Raw genomic sequence first — 13,595 nt, 5'->3', positions numbered from 1 at the left:
GATATAAAACAATTGCAAACAATGAAAAATCAGCACTTTGGAGCATTTTTGCTGTTAATATCACTCTGGTAGAGAAAATGACAGATGCTTTGTCTGATTTCAGGAGCTCACCAAGAATAAAAATGAATCACTCAAAAGATTTTGTGTTCATGTCAGTCTCTCTCTCTTCGCCATTATATCTTCCACAGTGCAATGTCTAAACCATCATGGTCATCTGACCTATCATCTGATCATGCACAAATTGGGATTTGTCATGCTGTTCAAGATCATTTAAACAATCTTGATTACCAATCTTCATGTATGTAAATCTATAAAAAAGACTGCGTAGGTAGATTTCAGGAAGCCAGATTTGTTGAGATTTTGAGCACTGATTGTGAAGACAGTTTAAGACTGAATGATTTCATTGGTCATTTTCTTATTATTACGTGACACACTGTAAAGGCTTTTATTTGTCACTTGCATATTTAACACATGGAAAACTGCATACTGGAACTCTGGTGGTAGATCCACTAATATACTATATTGAGATATGTGGTAGCATACATTTTAGATTCACTTGAACTAGAGACCCATACCTGGTCCAGCATGACATTATCCCTGTATGAACGCCATTGAATTGGAACACGAATTGCACCCCAGATCTCCTCACGTGACTTTACCCATGCCCTTATGGCTGAATGAGCAAAATCTCCTCAACCACACTCTAAATTATAGTGCAGTATCTTTTCAGATGACTTTGGGTTATTATAACAGCAAATATGGACTGAAAGTAGAATGTGATTTGTGAAAAAGCAGTGTCCTCAATATCTTTTGTTGATATAAAGTATATATAGGCCACTTTAATTTTAACATCTACTAAACTGTACAAACAGATGCAAAATATACATAGTGAAAAATGTTAAGTAGAAGAAGACACAACATATACAAAATATACAGACACACTGTACGTAAATATGGCTGAGACTACATACCTAGTGTGCGAAAATTTTGGCTGTACAAATGATGCGTTTACTGGCTGGTTATTAACTGGTTATGATGTTATATCAATAATTCCCCTTATTTCTTGCTATTTCTGCGTTCATTGTAAATCTATGATTATCAGCAGTAAATGATGAACACAATCCCTTTTCCAAAGATTCATAGCTTGATTTTCTTTACATTTTATCAGTATTTCTTTTTTTTTTTTGTTCTATTTGTCTGTAGCTAAGTTTGTTGTTTGTTGACATGTCTGTTGGTGGGATTTAGATGAGCATGGTTAGGGTTAGGCTATATATTTTTTGTATGCCAAGAATGGCAGCATGTTGCATTGCTCCAGAGAAAAGTCCAGAGAATGTCCAGAGAAATCTTTTAAATTGTGCAGTTTTTTCTACAAAAGCAAAATTGGATGGACGTCATGGCATTAGGGCAATTGTGTGTGTGCGTGTGTGTGTGTGTGCGTGTGTGTTTGGGGATTTGTGAGACATTACACATGCCACATGGTCCTCTTCAGTTCAGGATATAGGTATTAAGATTGAAAACAGCAAATATCTCACTAAAATCTGCAAAACAATATTATAAAATTAACCAAATCACACTCCTTGATGTGAAGTCTACACATGTAGTCTCCATGTGAAGTCAATGCAGTTTGCCTGGCCATCTTTCTTACAGGCACTGAGTAAACCTAATACTCTCTGGAAAGATATTATGTGTGTTCCTATATTGTATGTGCACTCATGTGTTTCAGAGACATGATGGATATTTCAATTATTCACACATTCAGTCTGGATTCTGTAAAAGCCTGACTCCCACTAGGCATAATCTCTATCCATTTTTTGTCCTCCACTCTACTTGCAGGTCTGATAGCAAGACTAACTCTATTGTCATTTATAATATCACAGAAGAGATACCTTAAAGTGGGGGCAAATATTTCTAAAAGAAGATATAAACACAAGTGTTTCTCTTTTTTCCTTCACAGCAAAAGCCACCGAACAATGACTGGCGCTTACCTCCTAACCAGAGGCCTGGACCTAGTGGGTAAGTGAATTAGTGGCTTTATTAGTACAACCCCAGTTTCAAAAAAATGGTGTAAAATGTAAATTAAAACAGAATGCCATTGCAAGTCTCATAAACCCATATTATTATGATCATATTATTCAAAATAAAGCATAGAAAACATTGATTGTTTTAATTGAGCAAATGTACCATTTTAAGGAAAAAAATAAGTAATTTAGAATTTGATGGCTGTAACACATCACAACAATTTCGGGACTGGGACAAAAAAAAGCTGGAAAAGTAAGTGTTTTTTAAAAAAGAAAAAGCTGGAGCAACTTAAATTACATTAATTAGATTAATTGGCAACAGTTTATTAACATGATTGGATATTAAAAAGGAATAGTCTCTCAGAAGTAAAGACGGACAGAGGATTACCGATCTGCAAAAACATTGTCTACAAATTGTGGAATTTCATGTTCCTCAACATTAAATAGTGAAGACTGAATTTACACTGGATGCTTGTGGTCTTCTGGCACTCAGGTGGCCCTCAGGTGTAAAAACAGGTAGAATTCTGTATTAGAAATCACTGCATGGGATCAGAAACACCTCCACAAATAACTGTCTGTAAATGCCATTCACAAATGCAGGTTAAAGCTCATCATGCAAAGAAGATAACCCAGAAATGCTATTTTCTTCTTTTGGCCAAAGCTCATTTAAAATTAATGAGCTAAAGTGGAAATCTGTTATGTGGTCAGATGAATCGAAATTATATATATTCTTTTTTTAAACCATGGGCACCACACCTTACAGACTCAAGAGGAGAGGGACCATCCAGCTTGCACACCTGAAAAGGCGACATCAATGCTGGAAGGGATAAGAGCAACATATGCTTATATTGATCCAATGCCATTTTTCAGGAAAAGCCGTGCATATTTCATCAAGACAATGCTAAACTGCATGATATAACTATTACAGCAGCATGGCTATATAGTAAAAGAGTTTGGCTGCTTAACTGGCCTGCCTGCTGTCCAGATCTTTCATCAGTTGGAACTCACAATGTGAGGCTACAATAGGGGGTAGCTACAATTCTGTATCAGACAGAAATGAAACAACATTTCTCTCCGCAAACTCCAACAACTGGATTCTTCAGTTCCCATTCATATTTGGACTGTTGTTTAAAGTAACAGGGATACTATACAGTAGTAAACATCAAAATGTTTTGGAACCATCAAATTCATAATTACTGTTATTAAAAAAAAATGAGATTTGTAAATTATTGTATTATGTTTTTGTTTACATTTTACATAATATCCCAGTTTTGGAATTGGGGTTGTAGTTTCTATGGTGTAATGGGATAAAGAGTGATAAAAATGTTATGCAAAGGTTCTAATGAGCACTGGGATTATAATATACTTAAGTCAGGACTAAGCACAGCAATGATCAATAATTGGGGTCTAGATTTTTATGGCATTATTATAAATAAAGGTTTACTCAAGATTTACTTGCATGTTACATCAGGTTTCTCCAAACCACATTAAGGATCTTTGACAGAACTTTTTTTAAGAATGTGCCAGCTAATCGTTGCTCTGCCATCAATCCCGGTTAATTTATTGTTACTTCAGTAGAAAATCTTAGTAACCTTATTTGCTAAAATTGACGGCTGTAGATATCGGTGTCATGCTGACTGGCGTTTGGCTATTGAGCACATTCCTACTGTCCCTGTGTTCCAGCCAGCACAGGTTCCATACCCTGCAGCAGAGGTGGACTCCATACGAGAAGTCCAGGTAGAGTGCAGGAAGTGGAAGAGGACAGTAGTGTGTGCTGCGCTTGGCTTCATATGGGGAGCCTTGTAGTTTTTGTCAACTTCTTTTAGAACTCTTTTGTGTGTCATCTAGCTCCCACCTACACACTTTCCAATCGCCCTGATGTTTTCGAGTCTGTGTGTGTACCAAAGGTAAATACACAGACTCAGGACCTTTGGACATGCGTGTATTGATGGAGAGTCTTTGTTGCATCTTGCTCTTTAGGTTTAATGTAGTACTTTGTGTGGTGTTGCCTAGTTAAGTGCTATTTCTTTTGTCTGTTTTGGAATGGGTTTGCTTTGGCTTTGTAAGAGAAATTGTGTGTCGTCTGTCTTTTGTAATGTAGACAATATTTCTGTTGTCCTGTTCTTCAGTTACAATTTTGTGTGGTTTATGTGGGTAAAGACACAGCAATGAGAACACATAGATAAAGTTCTTTATTGCAATTTGCTATTCAATGAAATCAAGTTTCCGTTCTTAAGGTGCATGAAAATAAAAATAAAATAGAAAAAAGTATTAAAACTGAAATTGTTTTATAGAATATAGTATAATCAATTGTGTTAAATAATAAGTTAGGAATAGCACATTTTAGGACATGTTTTAAAGATATAGTACTGTATAAAAGCATGTCCAAAAGTTCCTTTATTTCACAGCTATTTTAAATGTTCACTATATTTTCATTTATAAATAAATGGCAGGTATTTATCTAACTATAGTCTAATATTGTTTAACACACTCAAGAAGCTACTTCTGACACTCTCATTCTTTAACTGAATCTCTCTTTTTTTCCTCTCTAATAAGAAACAAAAATGAAGTTTTTCATGTCACAAAATGTAAAAAACTCTTCTTTCTTGAGGATGTCGAAAAAGCTACAGCTTTAGCACTGGCTGTTCCAAATCTCAGATTCCTTCTATAAATAATAAACATCCAAAAATCCTCTTCATTATAGAGAATACAGAGAACAGAGAACTGTACATGTCTCCGTGAGTGTGTGGTTAGTATAAAAATGGTACTGTATTAGAAGCATGCATTGTTGCAGTAAATTAAATGAACAGCAATGTGGTATAAAGAGACAGGTTGAAAGTGCTGGATATTAAACTGACAATCCAAAAACAGAAAATCAATGTGTGTGTGTGTGTGTGTGTGTGTGTGTGTGTGTGTGTGTGTGTGTGTGTGTGTGTGTGTGTGCGTGCGTGCTCTGACCTGTTTGCCTGTTTGATTACATTACGGCTGCCTCTGCTCACTTTGACTCCAGCCTCCATTACTGTGTGCTGCTTTTGGTTCTAGCACAAAATGGCCGCCTCTGCTCATCAACCCGGCGTGTTCATGCCAAGGACAGGCGAGCATGTGTGTGTGTGTGTGTGTGTGTGTTTGTGCATGTAAGAATGGAGACACTAAATTTCCCTGTATGCTGTGCAGAGCTGGACCTCGTCCTGAAGACTCTGGTGCCGGTGCAGTAGTGGGAACAGGACCGTGGCCAAACCCCCCCACCGAGGCAGAACAGCTCCAGGCTTTAATGGCTGCTGCAAACGGTGAGCTTCATTCTGTTCTATTATTTAATTTTTTTATTAAAAATCCCTTCATCACTTTGCTAACCTATTTAGCTATCTTCAGAGAGATTTGAGAGATTTTAAATTAATCGTGTAACAAGTCGTGTAGAGGGAGTGGGATCAAAATACATTTAAATTATACATTTATTGTGTGCCTGTTTTGTTTCGCAATATGGACCAAATGTAATGTTTTGCAAATGTCCTTTAAATAAAGGTGCTATGACACCATTTGTGGTCTAAAAACCTAAAATGCCATTAGTCTTCAGCACAGTGTGCAAGGAATCAAAGACACCATTTAACATTTTTAGAAGAATATAATTATCAACATAATTGTGTGATGAACCGAAGTTGATTGTTTTGAAAATTACAGTAAGATGCCTCTGGTTAGCTAAATGAAGGTTGATGGAATATAAAAAAAAAATACAGAAGGGTCTTTCTTCATCCCTCACACAGCTGCAGTCTGTCTGAGAATGCCACATCATAATGCATCACTCTGTTAAAAGAAAGAAAGAAAGAAAGAAAGAAAGAAAGAAAGAAAGAAAGAAAGAAAGAAAGAAAGAAAGAAAGAAAGAACAAATAACTAACTGACATGATGTAGACAAAGATGGTGTGTCAGTGAGTCATATGAATTCTTCTGGGTTTCTTTTTATGCACCGTTAAACATGTGTGTGTGTCTGCCAGTGTGTTATAGCCACATAATGCATAGAGGTCGTCACCCAAAAGCAGGTCACACACAGACTGCAGTGCAGTGTTTTTTTCACTGGAGGTCTGTGAGGTCTCCTGTGCCAGACTGCCCACTTTTCTTTAGCGCATATGAGTTATTTCTATATTAAGATCACTGTTTAGTTTCTTGCATCTGATTGGGCAGGCTGTGTTGATTCATGTTATATGACAGCAGCCTTTACTGTAGTACACAATACCCGTGTTTAGATGCATCAGAGTGTATGTCAGCAATGTGCTGTTGCTATAGAAATAAACCTTTTTTTTTTATATAAATGTTAGAAGTAAAACTAAATTGTTGAGTTTATTTTTTTCTTCATAAGAGAAAAACAAAATCTGGTAAGGTAAAGGAACAACTGATTGTAGCTGCTTTAACAAAAGTGACAAATTGTTTTGTGGACATTTATCAACATGAAATGGAGCAATAAACTGATAATGGCATTTGTTGTTCTTAAAGGAACAGATAATTGAAACATAGTAAAAGAGAAATAAAGCATTCCTGGTCATGTTTTATTCATCACACCAGCTTCTTTTGTGATTATCTTCCTAATACAGCACATCACTTACACACAGTGTATTCTAATAAACTGACACTTTAACAATTCTTTCTTTTGTCCTTTCCTTTTATTCCTCTTTCTCCTTCTAATTCTCTCTATCTGTTCCCATCTCTCTCTCTCTTTTTCTTTGTCCTTTCTATGTCTCTCCCTGTTGTCCTAGAAGCGAGTGAAGCTTCAGCGACTCTCGGACCTCGCTACAATGCCCAGTACGTCCCCGACTACCGGCAGAACGTTTACATCCCAGGCAGCACCGCTACCCTAACGGCTAACCCCCAGCAGCAGATGCCTCAGCAGGCGCTGCCACCTCCTCAGGCCCCGCCCCAGGCTGCACCTACCAGCGATGTCCCCAAGGCTGCCCCGACTCCGGCCAGCAAGAAGAAAGTCACCAAGAAGGACAAAAAGTAATAAGCATAATATAGCATAAAGAACGCATTAGATCCGATCAGATCAGCAGTGGCGCTCTATTTCTCTAATCTGAGCATTTCTCGTCTGTGCATGTTCAGCTAGAATATTTCATAACCAGAAATCTCTTTATGACTGAGACTAAATATCAGTTGCAAATAGTTTTGCTTTTAGACACAACGTAAGAAATTCCCAGCTCTCTCTCAGCTCGTTTTCCTTTTATGTGGTAGATTTCGGACCCTAGCATAAAACACAAATATGGATAAGAAATAAATAGGACAAGATCAGACAAACCATGTCTCTTTTGTAACCTTGTTTGATAGCACTGATAAAAATACATGTTGATTATCATGTTACCATTTGGTTGTTTGTTTTTTTGTTTTTCTTACGCAAAATAGATGCTATTTGTTGTGACAAGAATGAAAATGAAATGTTTTTCAAGAATGTGCCATAACCCTGAAAATAAAAATAAAATGATTATTCTTGCATGATCCAATTTTTAACCCTAGTATTAAAAACCTATGCAGTCTGAAACAGATAAGAAAATTTATAAAGTTAAACATACTTGCTATAAAAAAAGCAATTTTCCACCTAAAAAAATAGTTGTACGGTTTGTATTCTAAGAGAAAAAACAACGTAAGATTGGATTTGGTCTAGAAAAAGTCGTTTCGCTCTATGTAAACTATGCTAGCTTAATTTTATATGATGATTATGTATAATATTATTATTTAAACACACTCTGATGGTCTATAGTGTGTATTGCTCCTATCAGCCTGTATTAACACAAAGGTGATTCCCAGACATTGAATATAGTGGATATTGGTCAATCATGATCATGCATCGAGTTCTTAGGATGGGTTGTGAGTTGAGAAACATAAAAGATTTTGACATACAAATGAATATTTACCAGTGGCGAACATTGAAATATGTTCTTATAAATATTCATCCAAATCAGTAAGACCTTGGTTGTATTCTCAACCAACTCCCAAATTGATCTTTATTACTCACCTGCATTCTGTAAAGTCTCAAACTCACCATGTAAATATGCCATGTAACCAGTCTGTACAAACTAGAGCCACAAACACCAGGCTAGCACAGGAATGTTTCAGTATTTTTAGAAAAAAAAAAAAAAATAATAATAATAAACAAACAAAAAAAAAAGTGTAGTGCTTTAGATACAAAAAAAGATTCAAACACACTTACTAACCAAACTGTAAATACAACCTCGAAATCTCTGAAGACAACGCAATCATAGCTTAGGCCTTGTGAAATACTAATCAAAAAAATGTGCATATTTTTGTGTTTTTTCCTTCTCTTTCACTTTATTTCTTCCCCAAAAAAATGAAGGTGTTTTTAGCGTGCCCTTTCTTCGACATCTCTCTATAGTCTTCGGTGTTTTGTAATTTACAGTAAGCTGTTTAATGCTACCGGAATGGCTATTCCTGTCTGTTTAACTCAAAATATATAGAAAATAATAATAAATGTAAATGTCTGTCTGCTGCTTGAATATCTTTCTGTATTCAATTGTGTATTTCAATTCCTTTATCTCTTTTTCTTTCTTAACCGCTTTAACGCTTCATGTCCTGCTTTTATTTTATATGCCGATATTTATATGGCTGTTGATTTTTTGTTTATGTTCTTGTTTATTAATGGGACACTTACATTTCAAATAAAAGTTTGAACTCACATTAAGGTCCTGTCCCTAAGTGTGGTTTGTAATTGCTTCATGGCTTCATTCTGCTGAACATATTAACATAATGACTGTATACTACTGTTTTTAGTTATACTCATAACAATATCAGCAACAACAAAAAAAGCAAAAAATAAATAAAATAATAATATACATGTATACAGTGGTACCTCGATACTCGTGACCTTGATAGTTTGCAACTTTTCGTTTGGAACCGGACTAAGAGTAACTCGCGAAAAATCTGATAGTTCGCGAGAAGCCGTGAGTGGCTCGAAAGAATTTCAAAACAGAGTTTGTACCAATAAATTACATAAAATGTATTATTGTATTATTCATTTAAAATAGTTAATAAAACATGTATGACAAGTAATACACAATTTTTGTTGAGTTTACAATTCCCATTGAAAAGGGAATGATCAAAAAGAGAGTCAAAACCTCATGATTTTTTGTTACTTGCTAGGGGTCATAGACCGTAACCCCCACATCGATATATATTATATGTATAGTTACGCTATATATATATATATATATATATACTGCAACTAATATAAATTGTTTTCTATGGTTTAGGACTATAATTGACATTAACAGGTTTTCAATGAAGTGTTTATCAGTGAACAGTTGATAATTTCAACAATGATGTAACTATAATGAATGGACATTTGGCGTCACCCAGATTAGTTTTCTTTCAAGGTTTCTTCCACATACCATCTTAGGGAGCTCTTTCCACAAGACTGTTACCTTTGACTTGTTAATTGGGGAAATTAGGGGCTAATCTTTGTATTATATTATAAATTTATTTAGAGATTTATTTTTGCTAGATTAAATGAATGAAAACACTTTAAGTTATGGCATTCTGTTTGGGTTCATTGATCTGCATCATAAGGCTGTATATATAAATTGTTTCAATAATGGATATCAAATATCAGTATTTTAGATAAAGGTATTTCAAACAGATCTAAAAACAAAACAAAAAAAGAATAAAGAAAAGAGTGGCAAAACATTTTAAAATTAGCAAAGAAAACTATCAGTTTAATGGTGATTTTTAGCACCAACAAATGATCCATGAATCTTTATAATGTTTTTGCTCACTGATCCAAAAATATTGTATTGAAATAAACACGGGCCATAAAGCACAGGCTTTACAACAGATCTGCATTACAATTTAATGATTTAATATCTGAACTCTCTTCAGTGCTAGGTTTGCCAGAAACACACATGACCAGGTTGCACACAATGCACTTTATGTGGCTAGAACAACTTACTTTAGTCCAAAGGTCTGTGTTCTGTTATGTAGCTCTATGTGTGTGATGTGGATCCATGCTGTTTTATGTAGCACCAGGGTTCTGGATGAGCGTTGTCTCATTTCCCTGAGTACTGCATCAGCTATATATAGTTGAAATGACAATAAAAGCTTCTTGACATCACTTATTCATAGGACTCGTATAATGATCAGATCTAAAAAAAAAATGTAAAAAAAAAAAATCTGATTTCCTAAACTAAATGAGAAGTTTCCTATTTCAGTGAATATAAATAATTTAAAATCTAATAGCTCAGTATGAGCTTGACCTGAACAAGCCTCCATTTCATTACACTTCTCTGTTGAGTTGACAAAATGGCCACTGTCTCAAGCATCTGCAGCGGTTGCCTAGGAGACAAGAGAAAAGGAGGTTATTTTCTGATGCAGCAGCATCCACATCTCTATGTGTATCGGCAGGTGATGATATAAAGGAACACGGTACTCAAGCGCACATAGGGTTATAAACATTTCATAGCATTTTAATAAGGTTAAATTTGAAATCTGAGCAGAAATGAAATTAGATGAGACAAAGAGGGGAGTAAAGAGAAGAGAGACTTAGGGAAGAAGAGGATCACTGGGAAGATCTGCTCCTTCAGAGAGAAGCTGTTTAAAAAGCAGTCTCTGATTGCAGAAAGATTTAGTTAATTAGATGTTTCACTAATCACCCCAGGAACAATAAATTAATAAATTAATAAATAAACTCTTTTTTTAGATGTCTTTAAATCACAGACGTCAGACACATCTGCTTTAGTAACTTTGAGAATCATGGAGGAGAATGAAAAAAAAAGAAGAATTTATATAAAATAGTAATAGATGGAGGTTAGGATGAGAGAATGCTGTCAAATGATATCCAATGACTTTCCTCTTGCTTTTATACAGAAAGACATTACATTACAACTTTTTACATTCTTTAGAAAATCTTCTATTTCTATTAAATCACAAAGCCTTACTAGTGTTGACACTGGAGTCTCCTTTCATCATTGATATAGGGATAGCTGCATACTCTGGAGAAGATCGGACATATTTATAATTCGATTATGTGGCGTGTTCACCATGAATGGTTGTTCTAACCAACCAATACCGATCTACTATTCACAATCCAGAAATCAGCAGTGTTTAAATTTAAAGAATAATAATTTTCATTAATTTATTTAATTTAGAGGGTTTTATAAAATGTATTTATTTAAAAGACAACTTGCAAAGTGTCTGTACCAACATGCTGTTTTACTAAAAATGTCAGATTACACAAGAAATGTTGCTGAAAAAAAAAAGAAATTATTTTTATAAGTAAAGCTGAAATGCTCTAATATTTTCTGTTAGCTGGTTTTCAGCGCACAGCTTCTAAAACATATGACATTCCTTCGTGTCTTGCTCAGCTGTGGCTTTTGTTACCAGGCAGATTTAACTGACTAGAGAAAACCATGATTGGTCCAGATGAGGCCAGATGCTCTTTTCAGTTTCCACCATGTGCCAGTGAACATCTAATCATGAAAAGGTCAGTTCTTCCTAAACCCTTTATGTGACAGGCCAAGTGACTAACGGTTTGAAATTCACCTCACTCATACACACACACACACACACACACACACAAACAAACATTTTAAATTCAAGGGCTGTGCATAAATATCATGCCATCACACTAGCGCTCTCTCTCTTTCTCTCTCTCTCACATGCTCATATATGCACAGTGCTGCTTTTCTTTGTTCTAAAAGATTCATGAAATAGCAAGAAAAAAAGAAAGATAAGGTTATTCTGCTAAAATAAAAGACTCCATCCACTGTGTGGATCACCTCCTCTTTTCCTCTTTCCCTCCCCCTCCTTCTTGCATGAAATTGGCAGCATCCATTAAAGAAGGAAAAAGCCCCAATGCAGCTGCTGTTACCAAGGAAACAAGGCTGTCAATCCAGCTGTACTACTTACAGCACAGAGGACTTAGAGCATAAAAAACACATACTGAGACACTTTCATACTCAAAGAAAAAGAGAAGACTCTATTATTTTATCTCATCATTTAAATGAATAAAACCAGCATTATTTATTTACAACAATGATTCATTAAGACTGGTTTGAATAATTTTTTTTACACTCTAATGCATTCAGCAATGTTCAAATTAAGAAATGGGATGTCATGATGAATATGGAATGCTCTGTTTTTTGGTCAAATAACCAATAATTTCCTACCTGCCTTATTATCATTAATTATTCTTTAGAAAAGTACTTGTTTTTCATCTGTACTTCTATTAATGGCTTGTAGTGGACTAAATATAGTAACAAAAGGAAAAGAAGTGAGCAGATGAACTCAGAAAATAGGCAAAAGCCAAAAGTCAAAGCAAACACAATGGCAAATAACTCCAATATAAAATCAAGGGCAAAAGGCAAAAAAAGTCAAAATTAGCTGTAAGAAATCTATTGCAATAGCAAAAAACACGGAGAATTAGCTGGTATAAAAGGACATAAAAAGAAGGGTTACCAGGAAGCAGGTGAGTTCATCAGGCAGGTGAGTGAGAGAACTGGACTGGAGGGGATTATGGAATGGGGGTTCATTTAGATGTCACAATAAAGTGTCAATGTTTCTTTAAAATATTGAGATCATGAAGTTACAACTTTATCAATCCTACTAACCTATTCAGCACAAAATTTGCTAAATAAATGAATAACATGGGTTAAGAATAAAGTAGAAAAGATTTTGTAAGTTTAAGGTAAAAAGAAAATAAGGTAAAAAAAAAAAAAAAAAAAAAAGCTTACGTTAATAAATAAAATCACTTTAGATTTAATATAGAAATCCTTTGTCTTTTCTGTCACACTCATCCACAAAATAAAGGACAATTTCCTAGCATGTCTAACACAGATTTTCTCTGGTTCATGGAGCTTGTCCATTTTTCTATCCATCACAGGAATGTGTGGGGGTGGGGGTGGAGGGGACACACACAGTTCTGCTTTCTAATATTTATAGGCAACAGGCACTCGGTGGAACCACAGTTCATAAAGCATGTCTACCCCAACCCCGTCTTATCATTACCTCTTTGTTTTTCCCTTAGCCGTTACCATGGCAACCCCGCATCCTCGAGCTGGATGTGGAAGTGAGGAGAGCTGAGCTCATGCGACTAGACCAGCACACCTGCAGTGTGAGTCAGAGCAGTGTGCTCGAAGAAAGAGATAATGCAGGTGGGGAAAACACAGATAGCGTGTGAGAGAGAAGGAGAGAGTGAAAAATATAGAAATGGTTTGTTTGTTCTTGTGTCCTGAGAAACTCTTCAAAGGCTTGGATTTTTCTTCTGCATATATTCTCTCTCTTTAAAAAAAACATTGAAGAGGGCTATTTATTTGAGACTCATTGAATTTCTCCTTCGTCTTTTCTCTCTCTCTCTCTCTCTCTCACATGCTCATATATGCACAGTGCTGCTTTTCTTTGTTCTAAAAGATTCATGAAATAGCAAGAAAAAAGAAAGATAAGGTTATTCTGCTAAAATAAAAGACTCCATCCACTGTGTGGATCACCTCCTCTTTTCCTCTTTCCCTCCCCCTCCTTCTTGCATGAAATTGGCAGCATCCATTAAAGAAGGAAAAAGCCCCAATGCAGCTGCTGTTACCAAGGAAAAGAGAA

General features: G+C 35.5%; 1 protein-coding gene across 1 annotated transcript in view; it reads left to right on the top strand.

Moving 5' to 3' along the window:
- Positions 1–8,694, top strand: part of LOC124393520 — a 243,501-nt gene extending 234,807 nt beyond the window's left edge. The window contains 4 exon segments of the mRNA XM_046861414.1: positions 1,955–2,013; positions 3,702–3,755; positions 5,193–5,305; positions 6,761–8,694. Of these exon segments, the coding sequence (XP_046717370.1) occupies positions 1,955–2,013; positions 3,702–3,755; positions 5,193–5,305; positions 6,761–7,005 (471 nt within the window). The 3' untranslated portion in view covers positions 7,006–8,694.
- Positions 8,695–13,595: the final 4,901 nt, after the last annotated feature.

Source organism: Silurus meridionalis, chromosome 11, assembly GCF_014805685.1.
Source record: "Silurus meridionalis isolate SWU-2019-XX chromosome 11, ASM1480568v1, whole genome shotgun sequence".
Lineage (NCBI taxonomy): Eukaryota > Metazoa > Chordata > Actinopteri > Siluriformes > Siluridae > Silurus > Silurus meridionalis.
The sequence above is the reverse complement of the archived record's forward strand: the minus strand, read 5'-3'. Positions and strand labels throughout refer to the sequence as shown.